The sequence below is a fragment of the Harpia harpyja genome, chromosome 16, assembly GCF_026419915.1.
Source record: "Harpia harpyja isolate bHarHar1 chromosome 16, bHarHar1 primary haplotype, whole genome shotgun sequence".
Taxonomy (NCBI): Eukaryota; Metazoa; Chordata; class Aves; order Accipitriformes; family Accipitridae; genus Harpia; species Harpia harpyja.
Genome location: NC_068955.1, coordinates 20,568,367 through 20,585,963, shown reverse-complemented (window position 1 = coordinate 20,585,963; position 17,597 = coordinate 20,568,367). Strand labels below are relative to the sequence as shown.

The 17,597-nt window shown below is 43.9% G+C and overlaps 1 protein-coding gene across 5 annotated transcripts in view; it reads left to right on the top strand.

The window, feature by feature from the left end:
* The window catches only part of DENND2B (DENN domain containing 2B), a 182,294-nt gene that overhangs the window by 163,572 nt on the left and 1,125 nt on the right, over positions 1-17,597 (top strand). For all 5 annotated transcript variants that reach the window (XM_052810928.1, XM_052810927.1, XM_052810931.1 and 2 more), the window contains 5 exons: positions 12,564-12,741; positions 13,850-13,891; positions 14,909-15,020; positions 16,024-16,263; positions 17,327-17,413. In XM_052810928.1, the coding sequence (XP_052666888.1) occupies positions 12,564-12,741; positions 13,850-13,891; positions 14,909-15,020; positions 16,024-16,263; positions 17,327-17,413 (659 nt within the window). The remainder of the gene's footprint in view (positions 1-12,563; positions 12,742-13,849; positions 13,892-14,908; positions 15,021-16,023; positions 16,264-17,326; positions 17,414-17,597) is intronic.

Below are 17,597 nucleotides of genomic sequence, written 5' to 3'. Positions count from 1 at the left end.
ATCATAGCATGATCTTGTAGCTCAAGTTAAAATAAGCCAGTTTAAATAGGAGATAAATGGCAATGTTTTAGTAGTACGAGTAAACTATTGCTCTTCAGCCCTGCAGCAAGGTCAAGTGGAAAAGCAAGAGTAGCTAAACTTTTGAGCAGATTACTAAAGTGAAAGCTCATTCCCTATTTCCTTATTTTTTATTAACAAAAGTTATATTCTTACAAACTAATGTAATTCTTATAATTCTTACAAACTAATCACGGCAGTGATAGGCCTGACCAGGCTCACCTGCTGCCTGGGAATGCTCCTCTCCAGTAGTCTGTCATATCGTAACACTTGTAAAATCTGCCAACCTGCAGGTTAAAAGGTGAAAATGCGTGTGTTAGGACAAAGAGAGAGAGTGTGCTCAGTAAACAGACAGTGAGCTTTGGCCAGTAATAAAGATTTCCTTTACTTTCCCCTGTCACAAAAACCTCCCACAAAAAAAAGGTGAGAGAAATTTGACAACAAACACATGCCAGAAACCAGCTTGTGAAGGAGAATTTACTGTTGCCAGTCTCTAACTGGTCTGTACCATTTCTGAGCACAGGCTACAGCAACACAACTACACAACTATGTCTTCTCTTGGTCACGTCTGGCACAGCCCTATATTGAGCTAGAATTCCAGTTCTTTCTCTCAGGGAAAACTTTTTTTAGTTATCAGCTGTGCATTGAAGAAGGAGATATTTAGAGATGCAAGCTACTGTACCTGTGGAATGTGTAATAGCTCCCAGATCTTATGTCTAAACCCAGGAGAAGTATGGATGGCCGACATTTCTTCTGGTACTTTTTTATCCAAAGATCTTGAAGTGCTTTCTTAATACTGTCAGGATTATTGTGCTTGTCTTGTCTGACATGCTGAACATAAGCTAGAGAATTTCTTCCACTAGTTTCTGCAGTGGAAGGAATGACCCCTTGTATAATAATCCAATATGTAATCATGCCTAGTAGACAGAATTTATTCTACAGCAAAAACACCTATTTCTCATGTAAGTAACTAGATTTTCCATTTCCTCCAGTGAGAGCCAGATCAGCCCTTACTGAAGAGTGATTCAGAACCCGCAGACCACCCCTGCTTTACCTAAGGGACAACAGCTTGCAGCTCCCTTCATCTTTTATAAAAGAAGCATCCTCTAGAGTCTGTCTGAGTCTCTGTTACTTACCCTGCAATCGCTTTCCTTTTGTGAGACTTTGGTTTTTCTCAGTCTGCTTGCACTAGGAAGCATCGCAAAGTAGAAACATATATACTTAAAAAAAACTTAAACCTTCTGTAACGTATGTGATTATTTGGCCTGATGTTGCTGCAATTTCTTGATATTCCGCTTCTTTCTTTCCTACCAAATATAGCTAGTAATTTTCTTTGAGTAGGATGTTTGTATGCAGCCCAGTCCTGCAAGATGCTGAGTGCCTTGTCTTACAGTCTAAATGCTAGAATTGAAAGTGTTCAATGTGATGTGAAATTGGTGGCTTAAGGTAACTAGCAGAGCTGTCTCCAAGATTTTTGAGAGAAATTTTGCACTTTATTCCCCCCTCTCAAGAGATACTTACATTTTGTACCACTTGAATTACATTTCTCTGGCACTCAGGTTGTGTGATGACTGATGCCAACAGAAATGCTGTATGTGGACAGTAAGAAAATGTGTGTCAGGCAGAAGAGACAGCCTAAGAAACAAAATGACCTTTCTAAGTCTCTGGCTTGTTTCAGATTCTGCAGTCTGAGAGAAAAGCAAATAGTGACATCTTTAATATGTAGTAAACTTTGATGGCATTTTTAATATGCCATGTCACAAGAAGGGTAGAGTTTGTATGATTTTCCTTTTCCTCTTTTCCTCCTGCCCTTTGGCTTTGGCCAACACTCTACAGTGGGAAAACTTCATCATTTTGACACTTAGGATTTGTGCAACAAAATTCTCTCTCCCTTCCCCTTCACCATGAAAGGGAATGGGATAAGAAGACGACCATGTTCTTTGGTAATTCTCATTTGGATTGCTTATTGGCACAATAACCATATGGCAGTAAGTTGCAACATTTTCCCAACTAGGCCTCCAGCTCCTCCACAAGGGGATTTAGACAGATTCCCTCTTTTCAGCTTCTGAATGAGAAGGATTAGGGGGCTGGGATTGGTCTTCTCCTCCTTTGTTACTACCTAGAAAAATTCTTCATCCTACCATCCAGCTGTCATGTTGTTAATAGTGCAATGATTGCCTGCAAATCTGAAACCACCAGTGTGAACATTAACAAGGACTGGTGGGAGCAAAGGTCCCAGTGTGGAAAGAACAAGTAGTTAACACTCTCTGGAGCGCCTGGGCCAGAAGCACTTTTGTTATGGATTTATGCTGAGAAACTGTCCTGCAGGAAGGGACTGAATAACTCTGTGGGCACTAAGGATAATTTTCTACTTTGAAATGTTGGGTTTTTTTCTTGTAACCACCTGACAAAGCTTGGGCAGGTGGCTGATGTGTCAAAGCAATGAGTTTTTGCCAAAAATCCTATTTGCTTGAGCTTTTTGGAAAGTATGGTTGAATGCGAGTTGCTTGAAAAGCCAAATCCTCGTTCTGAAGGGCACTTTGCATGTCTCTTTCTCCGGGGGCTTTCATGTGCCTCTCTTACGCACAAGTATTATGGGAGCAAAAAAATAATGTCTTCATTAAAACCACGTTCCCCTTTAATCAACTTTTCTCTGCTTTCTTTTAAATTAAGTACTTCAAAGCTATGCTCTGAGAGAGAGATCTCCATACATTGCATTCTCTGGTCTGCAGCTCTCAGCTCCATGTGATGCAACCTTGACCTGTGCCCTGAGCCAGGGTTGTCCTTTGCAGGTTAACTGAGGGACCTTAGACTGTCTGCCACTCGGGTTTTTCAGGAAGGTGGGAGCTGCATTCTGAAAACACAGCTCTTAATGAAGTAAAATAATTTACTAATTTCTGTAAAGTTATGATAACTTTTGGAAATTTTGCGTAAAATATCTGTCTTCCAATATTTGGGTGAAAAACAAAAGGAAGACCTCCTGTATAGTCAAAACGAAACGTTCACTTACTTCTTTGATAATATCCCCTAATGAGTTGTGTAATTATAAAGCATTGAAAATCTGAATTACTTTGACTGACAAATCCAGAGGCTTTAAAATAGGAATCCCTGAGAGCACATCATATTTCAGTCCATCTGTGTTTAGCTAGGAGACATCATCCCAGCAGGGTAGACAGCTACCGTGTGCTGACTGCTCCTGACTTCGCCTCCTGGCTGCACCACGGCATTGTAATGTAGCTGCTCATTCCTTAAGCTGTTGACTGTAACCACTGTGTTTATCATAAAAAAATTTCTACCTGGAATCATCAGAAGCACAGAGGAACTGGTGCCTGAGCTGTCTGTAACTCTTCTTCAGTAGTCACTGGAGTGTGTCCCAAAAGTAACTGCGTCACTGGGTGCCCCACTGATAAGGAATTGCAGCACTGCTTTTGCCAGACAGGTGAGGCCGTACTGTGATTCCTTTGTGAGCATTTTATAAGCTTGGCTCTTCTCAGACTGCATTGTGGAAAGCACCAGATAAAACCTGAAGTGTGACTCATTTCTTGCAAAACAAGGTTTAGGTTTGGCTTGATTTCACAGGGCGGGGGGGGGGGGGGGGGGGGGGGGATAACACCATTTTAGCGGTGTGAGGGTTAAGTAGCTACACTCTTTGGGTTGTAAGCATAGTTAAGAAGATTTTGCAAAGGATGATAACTGATAATTGGGCTGATGTGATGTGGAAAATATGCATTTCCTCATCAGTCTGTGCCCCCTTCTCCCTGCCAGTGTTATCGCTGAGGCCTTGCTTGCACTCCGTGAGGTATCACAAAGGTCACTTGCAGCAAACGTGTCAGCATTCAGATTAGGGGAGCCACTGTGACCTTCCACCCCTGGCAAAAGCACAGTTAGGTTCTCACTTTTGCATCAGGCTGCTGCTTGCCACGTGGGGGCAAGCCTGGCTCCGGAGGCGAGGAAGCAGTGGATGGATCCTGGGAGGCTGACGGGCACAGTGCAATAGCAGTGCTCCTGGTTTGCTACATCAGTCACCCACCCTGGGAAACGTTCATGTCTTGAATAATATTTTTCCTTTGTCAAGCTCCTGTGCACAGTGAGGGATTTTCATCAGCTTCTGGACTGAGTCGTTAGCTCACTGCTAAGACTGTGTAATATATGTTATAGTCCATAACAGACAGGGGAGATCTCTCACTTGTGCTTTAGAGAGCTCTTTACCCAGTTGCAGAGATTGACTGTAGTAGTATTTGTTGTAGTGTGTGTAATCATTATGTAATGTTCAGAACTGGCTGCTGCATTAGCGTGGCCCGAACGGACTTGGCTCACCATGATCTTCACATGAATTATAGGTGTTCCCCTCATGATCACATTTACACTAGGGAATTCCCTATTTTATTTAGACACTAGGAGCAGAGCTTTCTATTGGCAGGTCTCCCCTGACATCAAGAGAAAAAGTAACCTAAAATATGCACACACAGATTTGTCTATATTTCCTGAAAAGAAGGATGTGGGGTATTGATCAGAGATACAGTATTAGCTGCATACTTTAGGCCAACTACTAAGTACCTCATGCCGTGATTCTTAGTTTACCTCTTACTTATGTGTTTGCTTTAAAAGATAAATCACAATGCAAAATATTACTCTGGCTTTTACAGCCTAAACTCACTCAATTTTCCATGTAATATGCACCCACTACTTTGATTTTAAACATCTCACTTATTATTCTAGAGAAAGGTCAAATTTAGTAACAGGAAATTCAAAGTTCAGAACCCTCTTTCAAGTCACGTATGCAACCACTCCATCCTGAACTTCCTGCAGCTACCCGGATTTTCACAGATTTACCTGAAGGTCAGGTGAGGAGAGGTACCTTGGCAGCAGCAGGCGAGTCCTCCTCTCTGTGTACCCCTACACAGAGGTAGGCCCTTTACAGAAGGATTCTGCCACAGGGAATTCTCAATCCAGGAGGTTGAATCTAATTATTTAATTAAAAATTAAATTACATTATTAAAACTTAATAAATATATTAATAATATATTAAAATTAAATTAAAATTATTTAATAGCTTCAAAAATTACAGTCTCTACTTCAAAACCACCTTATAATGCTTGAAGCATTCTCTGTAGTTTGCTTTACCCCGAAGGGCTTCTAGAAAGGTAAAAAATTATTCAAATTTCAGAAGCTGAAACATGCCTTGCTGATGAGAGAGGCTGACTTTACAGCCATTCAGACGGCACTCTTTTCCACAGCAGTCAGGGTACTCGAGGTTCAAAAGGGGCTATCATGTCTTGTGTGTGTACTTGAGGGCTGATCTGATTAAAATAGAAGTGGAAAAAGAAAAGGTCTTTGAGGCTTCATTTCAGCAAAGTATTTCAGCACAATGAAAGTAAATTAAGGCTGAAACTTGTGCTGAAATACTTTGCTGAATTAAAGCCTAAACCAGTATTTTGCCTGTCCCCTCGTGCTTTGTTTTAATTGCTGAAGCCAGGCATGAACTGACTATAATTCCCACTGCTCTGTAATTATTAGAAATAATTTTTGTATCAGTGTCCAGATAAATTACTTTATTATTTATTACAAATTCTGGTGTTTGTTTTGATCATAATCTTCTGTCTCTTGCATACAGGTAAATATAACCGTTGTGGAGGAAACTTGTCTTTTCAGTTTGAAAATTATTCCTGGTAGAAACTGTGCTTTTGTGTGTGTGTGCTTATCAGCAGGCTGTGCATAGTGGGGCAAGGGGGAAGCCGTACAGAAGTGGCTGAAGTGTATGAGCACTGTTATATTTGATTTGCTTCTGTACCACGAGCAGGCTTTGAGCCTCTGTCACACACCTTCAGCTATGCTGGTGTCTGACCTTCCATCCTGCAGCTGCAGTCCCTCTCAGCATCTCTGGTACCAAATGAGGATGGGTAATTGGCATCAGACAGTCTCCCAGTCCTTCCACCTGACTATAGCAGCAGGGAGGAACAAGTTTCACAGGCACCTAATAATTTGGCCACATGTGCATGACAGAGCTTTATCCATGTTCATATTAAATTGTTTTCCCTGGTCCTTGTGTTGTTAGCCCAGCCAGTCACTGTCTTGTCCCTTAGTTTTGCATCCCAGCCTCTTTGCCCTCAGTTCATCTTTCCTTTTCACCTGCTTGCCAGGCTCATTTTGTCTCCCCCCCCCCCCCCCCCCCCCCCCAGTTCAGCCTCCCAGGTCTTATTTTTACCCCTTTGTATTTAATTCAGCCTCCTCCCTTCCCTTCCTTTCTTTCCTTCTCTTCCGTTCCCTAGGGCTCCCTGCAGGATAAAGGTGATCTTCCTCTCCCAGACGAGCCTCCCATTTCTCTGTGTAGCCCAGGGCTACAGTGGAAAGGAAGGTGCTGCTTAGTGCAAACAATTTATTCTTGCTGAAAAGCTAGAAAAACATATCATTTCTTTGGTTTGAGTCAAAAGAGAGGAACTGAAGATTTTTTTGCTTTTAAACATCCCAGGGTGGTAACAGAGAAACAATCAGCAGTACTTTTGCATAGGAAGAAACACTGTCGTGTCTGACACTTTTACACTGGCTAGAAAACTGGAGAGGTCCTGCACCATTGTATCAAAGACTTTCTTGAATTCTCATTTTATTCCTCCCTGCCCTGTTTGGTGAGTAGTTGGTGGTATCTGGGTTAATGAAACACATGTCCTCACAGCACAGCAGCCCCGGGAGTGAAACACAAGCCATTGATCTGGGGGGCTCTGGGGGCACACAGCCTCAGAAGAAGAGTGCCTGGCGGTCAGGGGGGGTACTGGGGGTCAGGGGGGTACTGGAGCTGAGCACCCACATTGTGGAGCAGGGAGAAAGCGGTAACATCTCCCCGTTGTCAGCCAGATCCTCCAACAAGCCAGGGATCCCCAAGGGCTTGCTTTAAAAGCTGACCTCCTGCAGGAATGCTGCAGGAGCCAATTACAAGACAGCTGGAGTATGGACACCGTCACTTACGATACCGATACATTTTCATTTATATCTTGTCGCTGATGCTATTACTTAGTCTTATCCACCTGAATAAAAGTACTGCTATTATTTATTCGTATGCACCCAGAGAAACCTTTGTTTTTTCAGAGCTTAGGTGTGTATTGTATCTGGCACAGCACAGTTCTGCTCCAAATTACTGCCTGCACAGTAACAGCAATGCTACATGCACTCCATCTCCCACCCAAACTGTAGCAGTCTGCTGCTATTTTTACTTCCATTTTCTCTTTACTTGATGCTTTTCAAGCTTTCTGCTTTGTCCTTCCCCTCCGCCTCTGCAGTCTGTGTGTTTTGGAGGGGAGATGGGCTGAATCCTTGGCCCTGTAGCCTTTCCCCAGAGACTTTTACAGAGTGCTCTGCAAACCTCTCAGACCATTTTATCTTGCAGAGTTGTCGCAGACTTCTCTCTCTCCCTGTCAGAGACTGGAGTTAATCCAGGATCTGGGGAGGCATGAAGGGCGTAGGAGGGAAGTGTCAGGCGTCTGTTTTTGCTACGCTGTTCATCAATGGCACAAGGGTAGGAGCTATGACAGAAAAGCACGGTCGTGGCCTGTGATGAGGCATGTGGGTGTGTAATACCCACCTAAGTCGAGGTACTACACCTGAGAGGGATGGAGCTTCCAGACTCCAGCCTCAAGTGGAGCAGATGAGAGGATGTGGGTCAGGGAGGTAACTTGGTCACAGAGAGTTGTGGGCTGGAGCATGTATGCTTTAACACAGCAGATGAAAGAGTTCAGCAAATGTGGACAGAGTAAGATAATTAAATCAGCAGGGAGAAATGAGAAACATGAAAAGGTTGTGGAAATGTAAACATGGGCAGTGGAAACACTTCTTTGTGAATTTACATTTTTTGGCTACATTTCTCCATCTGAGGAAGCAGAGGGACCAGATTCTGACAATCGGTCCCAGCCCTGTGCGTGGTCTAGAGCATCGGCATAGCACAGAGCTGGCACCAGCCCTGGGGTGACGGAGCTGCTGTGAGGCTTGGCCCCGCACGTAAGGCATAGTCCTCCCTCCTCTCCTGGCTAAGTAAGCTTGTCTGACCCTTGGGAGAGGAGGAGGAAGGGGAAGGGATATTCTCACCTTCCCCTCCTTCAATGCAAACGCCAAAATGACTGTAGATGTGCACAGGAGTAGCAAGGTAGGACCTGGGAGCCCTGCCAGCAAGTGGTTGTCTGTGCTAGAGGCTTCGTCCTAGACTTAGGAGATGCTCAGTGTGTGAGGCTCGCTTGGGTCTGTGAGAAATTGTAGGTGGTAGAGGAGGAAGTGAGAAGGAATATGACTTTTGGCTATTGTTATAAAGACAGTTATCAAGTGTATCTGTGGGATATTTCCAATGTAAGTAGTATGTGTAACTGAATATGACTTTAATATTTCATGAGAGTTGGTGACTTCCAGTATGCAATGAGCCATGGTCCTCTGAAACAGACACATCCAGCACTAGCATCTGCATCGGCAGTGCTCTCCGCAGCCAGGGCAGTGTCCATTCACTCTTCAACAGTGGACAATGTCTGTTCCTCAGAATATGGTAATTGTGCTGTGATTAGATATTAATATAGCCTAGACTTGGGGTTATTTGTTGGTTGACCGACCCAGAAATTGATAGCAGATGTCCTCCTATCTAAAGGACCATAAATGTCTTGTTAAGTCACATGAATTTGCTTTTGACATGGGCCTAAACAATGTTCACAAGCAGTCTCCACAATTCAGCTGTGTCACGGCAATGTCTGAAATTCCTGTACCTCGACTCAGTCTGAGCTTTGTGTCTCCACAGCCAAGTACACAACAAGGAAAACTTTCTATGTGTTATCATGAGAAAATGATTTGGAAAACAAAATAGCCCAGAGGAATATAAATGAACTTTGAGTGGCAAAGAAGCATTGTCATCTTTTGTCTGTAACATGATAAAAGATCTCTTCTTCAAGAGAAATTTGTGATTAAGAATGTCTCAATAAGACTATATAATCTCATATTAATACTTTCATGGGGAGAAGATCAAACACTGAAAATTTTTTTAATCTAGTGAGTAAAAGGCATAGGAAGAACCAAAACCTGGGCAAATTCCAAATGATTTTTAACAAGATGATAACCATGGAAAAAAAACTGGAAGGACAAGTGGTGGACTCCCTGTGTTTTGAAATCAATTGAAACTGGGTGTTTTTCTAGAAATTGTTCACTAATTTTGCTTTAGCAGAGTGCAAATTATTGGGATGAGTACAGGTTAATGCGATGAGTTCAGTGGCGTAGGCTGTTCAGCATGGCTATGTAATAGCCTTACATATCTGTAAGAAAATTCCCTTATCCCATAAAACTTGCAAACACAGTCACTTTTTCACAGTCAGTTACTGTTAGTAGACTTATTATGCGTGTACAGTTACATGTGCCTGCAGGACAGCCTGTAGCTGACAGAGCAGAGAGATGTGCTGGATTTAAGCCTGGGTTTAAGGCTGCCTCTTCCTCGCAGCAGCTCCGCAGAGACAGAGCATCACAGGCCAGCATCTCCTGGGTGGGATGAGAGCTTGGCGTTAGTGCTGCCAGCATGGGGCAGCGGCACTACCTGTGTGGTGGAGGGAAGAAGGGAGGCACACGCCAGTGCGGTGCTGGGACCCTGGGCACAGCTGGCCCCATGCCGTAGGGGGGTGACCGGAGCCCTGGGATCATCATAGCGTGTCTCCCACTTGTGCATGACTCTGGCAGCGCTTCCCCTCTGAAGTATGTGATGGTTTATGCTCCTCGTTAATGTGTGACTCATGCAATGGTTTGGTTTCTTGTGCCCATGTATAAAATTACCTGCATATGGGTAATATAAGAAGTGTTTTCCAGTAGAATGACAGCTAGAACATTGTGCAGCGTTCCTGTAAAACTGCACAGACCAAATGAAAAAACCCACTCTCAAAAACAGCTCTCTGGATTACCAAAACTGCCCTAGACTATTAAAAGTGAAAATATTTTGAAAATCTCATTTCTTTGAGCATTTTGTTGCTTTACTTTGTGTGCTTCACACACCTTAAAGAAAATAAATCATCTGACCTTACTTCTTATTTCTCATAAACAAGAACAGTGGGACAATGTGTGGGTTGCACATCTTGAAAGGAAAAACTGGAGCGGACTTGGTTTCCCAGGGTAGGGCTTTCTTTTTTTAATTTACCAGACATGCTTCTTATGAATTATACCCTTTTAAAAGGATCTGAACTGTGTTTTAGAGAGTTAAACTGGGGGTTCCCTTACAGCCATCATCTCTGAATTTTACCTTACGGAATGTAAAAACCTTACACTGAAGTGAAAGATGTGTATCCTTTCTAAATATGAATCTTTCCAGCTATGGAAGAGACATGGGCACTTTGTACAAGCAGGAGTTTGGTAACAGCATGTGGCACTCCCGCTGCCCTCTGCGTGAGCAGTGTCCGGGAGGGAGGGCAGCAGGTGATTGTGGGGACTGAAAGTTCGGAACGAGTGTTTCATGGGGGTCAGCCTGAGACGTCTCACAGGGAAAGAATTTCAGAGGCTGAGTTTTGAAAAACTGTGTGCAGAGCCTTAAAATGCACAGGCCGAGGTACTGACAAGGGCGATGGTGTGACCCGCAGGACACTGGCAGAGCAGAGCAGAGCAGGATGCTGCAGCAAGACACCCCCCACCATGGCCGCTAGCTGCATTCAGCTACTGCTTTGCCCCAGCCAGCTCCCAGGAAATCTCTGGAAGAGAAACCAGTGTCCTGGGCCGGAGCCCGAAGCCTCCCCTAGCGTGGGAATAGCACACATGAGAGGATGCAGGGGCTGATTTACGTCACAGCACTGCGTGTAAAACAACAAGTTACTAAAGGGCATTCTATAGAAAGGAAAAAAATACTAACTGAATATCAGAAGAATGTTTGTCTTCCTGCTTTTAGCTTAATGTGGCTCTTTTTTTAGTTGCTCAGCTAAGATAACTGAATTTGTAGTAGTTGAAAATGCCACAGAGTCATTAAAGTGAGCTTGAGAAAGTGCTGGCAGTCTGTACCATGCTCCACAGCTCTTCTGAAACATGCCACTATGCTTGCTATGGCAGACACTTGAGACCAAAATATGAGGCAATGGCAGCACCGTGGCCTGCTATAAAAGAAAATAAATTAGAGAAACGCAAGAAACCTGTGTCAGGCAACATATGTTACAAAAATGTGCTGTGATTGATAGATCTTAAAGGAAATGTCAAGTAAAACCAACCCAATGGACTACTTGCAGTAAAAGACAAGCATTTGCTCTTCCCTGACCTTTTCTCTCTTTGTCCCCTAATTCTCGCTTTTCCCATTCAGCAAACTTAAATGTTAATCACTGACAGGAACGAACAGGTGAAACCTTTCTCCTGGCCTTGGAATAATCCACAACTAAAAATGCTTGCGAGGGTTATTCTGGTGGAGGTCTGATGCCACCTAAAGTCTCCAACAAGGCTTGCAGTAGAAGAAATCAGCATTTCTCCCAGCATTCTCAAGCAGTAACGGCTCTGAAGTTATTAGTTATTTATAGATCTTTGTGGTGACATTAAGCACAGCAAAAGTCTGCACTGTGAGAAAAATCAGCTCAGTCATGCTAGGCTGGGTAAAAATCCAAATTTCTGTCATCCTCAGCCTGTGAGAAGCAGATGTCGTAACTCAGTTCAAAATCAAAGCTCTGAAATGGAGAGCCTGTCTTTATTTCCCTGATGCTAAAACTAGCTTGGTAATGATGTTCCTTTATTTTTAACATTTGGAAACCATGTGACTGTAAAAGGGTATCAGATTCAGTAGATGGAAGCACAATGCAAGACATTTTCCACAAATGATATCAAGCCTTAATGTTTAGGGGATACCACTGTGTATTTTAGAGTAGGGTAATGAGCAGGGTTAATACCTTTATCACTAGAGTTGGTCAATAAGCCCGTTAAAATGTATTATAATAAAAATACACTGTTGTCACAAAAACATACAAACTTTGAAAAATGTGGTGCTTTTACTAGATTTCCTTTGGAGTAAGTATTGATTGTTGGGATTTTTTACATCTGATTTAGTAGAGTTTTTCTCTAGGAATTTTTTTTAAATTTTATTTTATTTTTCATACTAATTTTCCCTTGTTTGTGCATTAGTGCTTGACATAAGAACATCAGTATTATGTGTTTTTACTACTGACATGGTCATAACTGCTAAGAACTGAAGTTGCTTTTGGATTTTAAGCATCATTCCAAGTGGCTGCTATTGAGTGCTGTTGGGAACATTAAATCTCGTCTTCTAGATCAAAGTGTCCTCTGACTGCTATAACGAAACAAATAGTTTCTAGGTTTTTACCTTTAGTTTCAGGTCACCTAGAGGCGAGCATGGGAGGAACTACCACACTGCACAGTACAGAAGTGGAAGGGACTGTAAGGGGACCTAGGCCATCTGAAGTCAGAAGTGATAGAAGGGCAGCCCCTTGGGCACTTGCATTTTAACACGCTGAGTTTATCAGCAGGTGATAGGTGCTCTGGAAAAAGAAGAACCTCTGCTAACGTGGTTGTTCCTCTCTCTCCAGCACCCTCTCCAGCTGCTCGCACGCTGTGGTGGCCCTGCTGTACCCCTTCTCCTGGCAGCACACCTTCATTCCTGTTCTGCCCTCATCCATGATTGACATCGTGTGCTGCCCTACTCCCTTCCTGGTGGGACTGCTCTCCAGCTCGCTGCCCAAACTGAAGGAGCTGCCTGTAGAGGAGGTAGGAGCTGGCACCAGAATTCTTTGCCTGGAGTAAAGCTGGCCTTACCCTGGAGAGGGCCGGCCATTCGCACATAAATCCTCACATGTTTAATTTTTAATCTGCCTCTTTGTTTCTTCTCTGCCTAGTTCTCATGGGCAACTGCCTCTTGGTAAAACTGCAGTAGTAGGTTTAGTCTTCTCTTTGTTCCGCCCCTCTTCCCATAGCTGGCACCCTGACAAAGAGAAGTGAATGTTAATCTGGTCAACAAGTAAGTACAGTGTAAATATGCTGATTTGTTCTGATTTTGTTGTACCCGGAACAAGAAGAGGAAGATGTGAAGTGCCATCTGCTGTGACACCTATTAATGCTAATGGAAGTTGTACATGAGGCCATAGCCAGCACAGAAAATAAAACCTTTAAAGCTTTTTTTTTACTTCTAAGACTTTGTTAATACTATATTGGAAATCAAATGAGGGTTGCACTTCATCAGACTTTCCAGTAAAATACCAAAATACTCAAGGGCACACTCTTCTCTCTCACTCCTATTAGCTTCCTGTTATTTTTCTATGATATTTTCTTTTCTCGTGCTCGCTTTCAGGGCTCTCTGTGCCTCTGGCTCATGTAAATCTCTGCTCTGTTCTCCTCCCCCTTTCCTAACATTGCTCTCCCACATCTTCCCAGCTCCGTCTCTTAGCTTTGCTGCTTCATTATCATTATTATTTCACACCCTTGCCTTTCAGAAGCCCTGCTGCCTCAAATGACACCATTTTCTTTAAACCCCTCTGAAATATTTTTCATCTGCACATTAACAAAAATGATTAGCAATAACTTGGTTAGGTTTAAGAAAAAAAGACCTGCCTAACCCTTTTAGCTTTTGTTTACATATTAACCTAGTATGAGATCTGTTGTATCTAACTATGTTAAATTAGACTTAAAGCTCTAAAGAAAAACTTCATCTTCTTGTTTTATAAAGCACACAACCTGTTGTTTCAGAGTAGGAATTTGATTCATGTTGAGGCTTGGGACCATTCAGATGATCTTTTGCTATTAAAAGGCAGAGGCAGACACAAATGAATGTTTTCTGTCTCTTCAGATATATTTCACTATATTGTTTTCTTCTCTTTAGGCTTTGATGGTTAACCTGGGATCTGATCGATTCATCAGACAGGTAAAGTACGGCTCGAAATGTTGCCATGCAGTCTAGCAAGCTGTTTACTCCTGTAGTATCATTAGGTTTCTTTGATTAGAGATATTTGGCAGGAATTGTGCAGTGGGAAAGAGATCAGAAAAAAAAAAAAAGTGCTCATTTTCTCTTTCACCTGCAAATAAGTACTACTCCTCAGGTATGCAAAGGGGATTGAGGGTGTGACTGTCAAAAGAAATAAAGAACTGTATTCACAGTGCAAAGAAAACATCCAAAGATAATAACACTATGTTAGCAAGAGAACTTACACTGTTGGAGGTGAAAAGGACAAAAATTGCAAAGAAAAGTTTCTAAGTGAGAAAGGAAAGTTGAAGAACAGTTTAATGTGGTAGGAAAAGCAGGAGCCTTGTAAACAGGGAGGTGAAGGATCACCATCTCCTGATAGCAATGTGGCACTAAGTAATTTCAAAAATAACAATCTGCAGGTTAGATGAGTAAACTTTCTTGTATGATTCCCTGGAAGATATGGCTGGTGAATGGTGATTGCAGAGCTAAGATTCTTGTGTCTACCTGCTTTTGCTGAACAAGCATTAAATAAGATGAAGAGAGCAACACGGGGAAAACCCGGAAAACACGTTATACTAGAATATAAGTAAAAACAACTGTCAAGAACCAAAGAAGCTGCCTAGAACCAACTAGAGCAGCTGTGTGTACATGTAGCTAGGCTTTGCATGATGTGTATTTAGTTAAAAACAACTATTTGGACTCTTTGTCATGTAAAGAGCTGATTCCAAGTTTCTGTATGTTTACCTTGCTCTTTGGATTATCATTCCTGACTTTAATCTCATTAAGAGTGACAAGAAGTTTTTTTTAGAAATGTATGATAGTTGCACATAGATTTTCATTATTTTGTTTATGGAGGCGTGACAGTAGCAGATACTACTTTTCAGCTTTTCTTCTAAATTTTAAACCTTGCAAAAGTATTTGCTGTAGTTGCTGCATAGATTAATGTGATCTAAAGATTTTTTTTTCCTCTGTCAGATGGATGATGAAGACACACTATTACCTAGAAAATTGCAAGCTGCTCTGGAGCAGGCTCTAGAGAGAAAGAATGAACTGATAAATCAGGATTCAGATAGTGATTCAGATGATGGTAAGTTCATTTGGAAACAGGGACTTGTATAAACAAGCATGTAGGTAGTATTGTGACTTTCCATCCAGGAGAAGGAAAGATGGGACTTTAGTACTCAAATGCCTTTTGCAACATCAAAGATAGTCTCTGAACACACAGGGAATGGGACTGATAGTATCAACCCACAGTAATACATTGTCAGCGATCTACTTTTTAATTTCTTTGTAAATGACATGCACTCCCATGAGTACCTCTAGACCTTTACTCAAACAGAGGCTTGCGGTTAACTTGGCCCTAATTCAATCCAGATAACTATACATGCTTAGGGGTGTGTCTGAGTTCGGAGTTGCTCTTGGCGCTTGGTGTATTCAGGGGAGAGAAGCAGGTACCTCCACAAAATAGTTTCAGTGCAAGAGGGGCTGAGTTGCCTCTGAAGGTTCATATTTCTCTCCAGCAATTATAAAAACAGCCCAGGGTGAATTTAAATGCCTGTGGTTAAAAGGTATGAAACAGGCCCCTTTTCAGTTTTTGAAATTTATTTCTACTCATCTGTGTTACATTTGTAAAACTATTTTAACATCTCAAAAATTATGAAAACCCAAATTCTACAACATACCCTTTTTGATCAGTTCTTGGTAAAGTCTTATTATCCCCAGAGCAAACATTTTAATTCTGAGTCATTCAGAAGCTTCTCAAGAAAACTTACTCGAGTTAAAATATGAGGTATAATTTTGATGATGCACCCACAAAATTTTTAATTTTCTGAGCTGTTTCCTGATGATTTGTATTTCTCATTGACTCCTGGTTATGAAACACCAATTATGTAGACTGGCTCTCTTGATTATAAAGCTCTTACCCTATCTGATGTATATCCAGGTCTGCAAGGAGCCAGTACAACTCCTTTCAGTTATTAGCATGGCAGCAGTAAACTGCTAGATGACAGTACCTGGCCCTGTGTGAATGACAATGCTGACAGCTCCAGTAGCAGCTGATTTTGGTGTCTTATTGCTGCCTTATTTTGCAGAATGTAACACCCTGAATGGATTAGTGTCTGAGGTTTTTATCCGATTCTTTGTGGAGACAGTTGGCCATTATTCCCTGTTCCTAACCCAGAATGAAAAAGGAGAGCGTGTCTTCCAAAGGGAGGCTTTCCGTAAATCTGTGGCCTCCAAGAGTATCCGCCGCTTCTTGGAAGTTTTCATGGAATCCCAAATGTTTGCTGGCTTCATCCAGGACAGAGAGCTGAGAAAATGCAGGGCAAAAGGTAAGGGTGGTTTTCTCTCCTGGAGCGCGGGTCACTTGTGTTTTGCACGGGTCCCGTGGTTAGCATCTATCTACTGTCAGGGCTGAGCAAGTTCTGCACGGCTTACGCAGCTCCCAAAACGCACCGCCCGCCTCTTGTGGGCTTAGATTGTAGCCACGGTGGTGACAATACAAAGGCTCCAAGCAGAAGAATATTCCCATCTGAGCGCCTTAAATCACTCAAGGGCGAACTGGGAACGATCCTGCGGAGGGCGCAGCCCAGCCCCGACGGGAAACCACCCCGGAGGCTGTCTGCCAGCGCTGGCGGGGGAAAAACGTGACAGCGTTCGTGAGATAAAGCCCAGCCACGCAGAAGGCCGACTTCCACGTCGGTTGCTGGAGGCAGCCCGCAAAGCCCGCCGGCGCGCTCCCGCCACGGGGCGGGGCGGGGCGGGGCGGCCGCGCCTTGCACTGCAGCGCCCCCTGCGGGAGCTGCGCGGGCGCCGCCGGGCGTCGGGCCCGGCCCCGGCCCCCCGGTGCCCGGGAGGCGCCCGGTGGAGCGGGACGGTACGGAACGGCGCTTTGCAGCCGGGACCGCGCCTGGCGCGGGGCAGGGAGCGGGAGGCGCAGCGTGCGCGGCCCGGGGCGCTCCGGCCGTGCTGGGGCGGCGGCGGCGGGCCCGCTTCCCGGGCTGCGGGCGCTGAGCCGAGCGGCGCACTTGGTGCCGGCGGTGCCGCTCGACTGCGGCGCGCACGGCGGCCCGGAGCCGGCACGTCCTGGAGCGGAGAGCGCGGCTGACGTGAGGGCGGGCGGGGCGGGCAGCCGGGCCGGGCGAGGCCCTGCCCGCAGGGGTGCGGCGGGGCCGGCGGGGAGCGCGGGCCGCCCCCGACCCCCTTAGCCCGCTCGCCGTGCCTGTGCCGATGCCGCGTGAGACGGACTAGCCCCTTACCGGCAGTAACATTTGCCAGTGTTTGAGAGGGAAAGGACTGTAAAAGTAAAAAGTTGGGGGTGCGCAACGGGCCCGGGGGAAACGGATCGAGCCTGACACAGCTCACCCCAGCTCCCTTTTCTCCCCTCTTCCACAGGTCTCTTCGAGCAGAGGGTTGAACAGTATTTAGAAGAGCTTCCAGACACGGAACAAAGCGGAGTAAACAAGTTTCTGCGAGGCCTTGGTGAGGAAAATCTTTAGAAGTACTTCTGAAATGAATTTCCATGTCTCTTTTTTTTTTTTAAATTTTAAAAAGCCTTACCTGAGGGGAAATCTGATAGTCAAGCAGTTTCGATGTGATAGGAAATATGAAAACAATGAAAGCATACTTAAAGCTGACAAAACCAGATTTAATTATGACTCTTGTT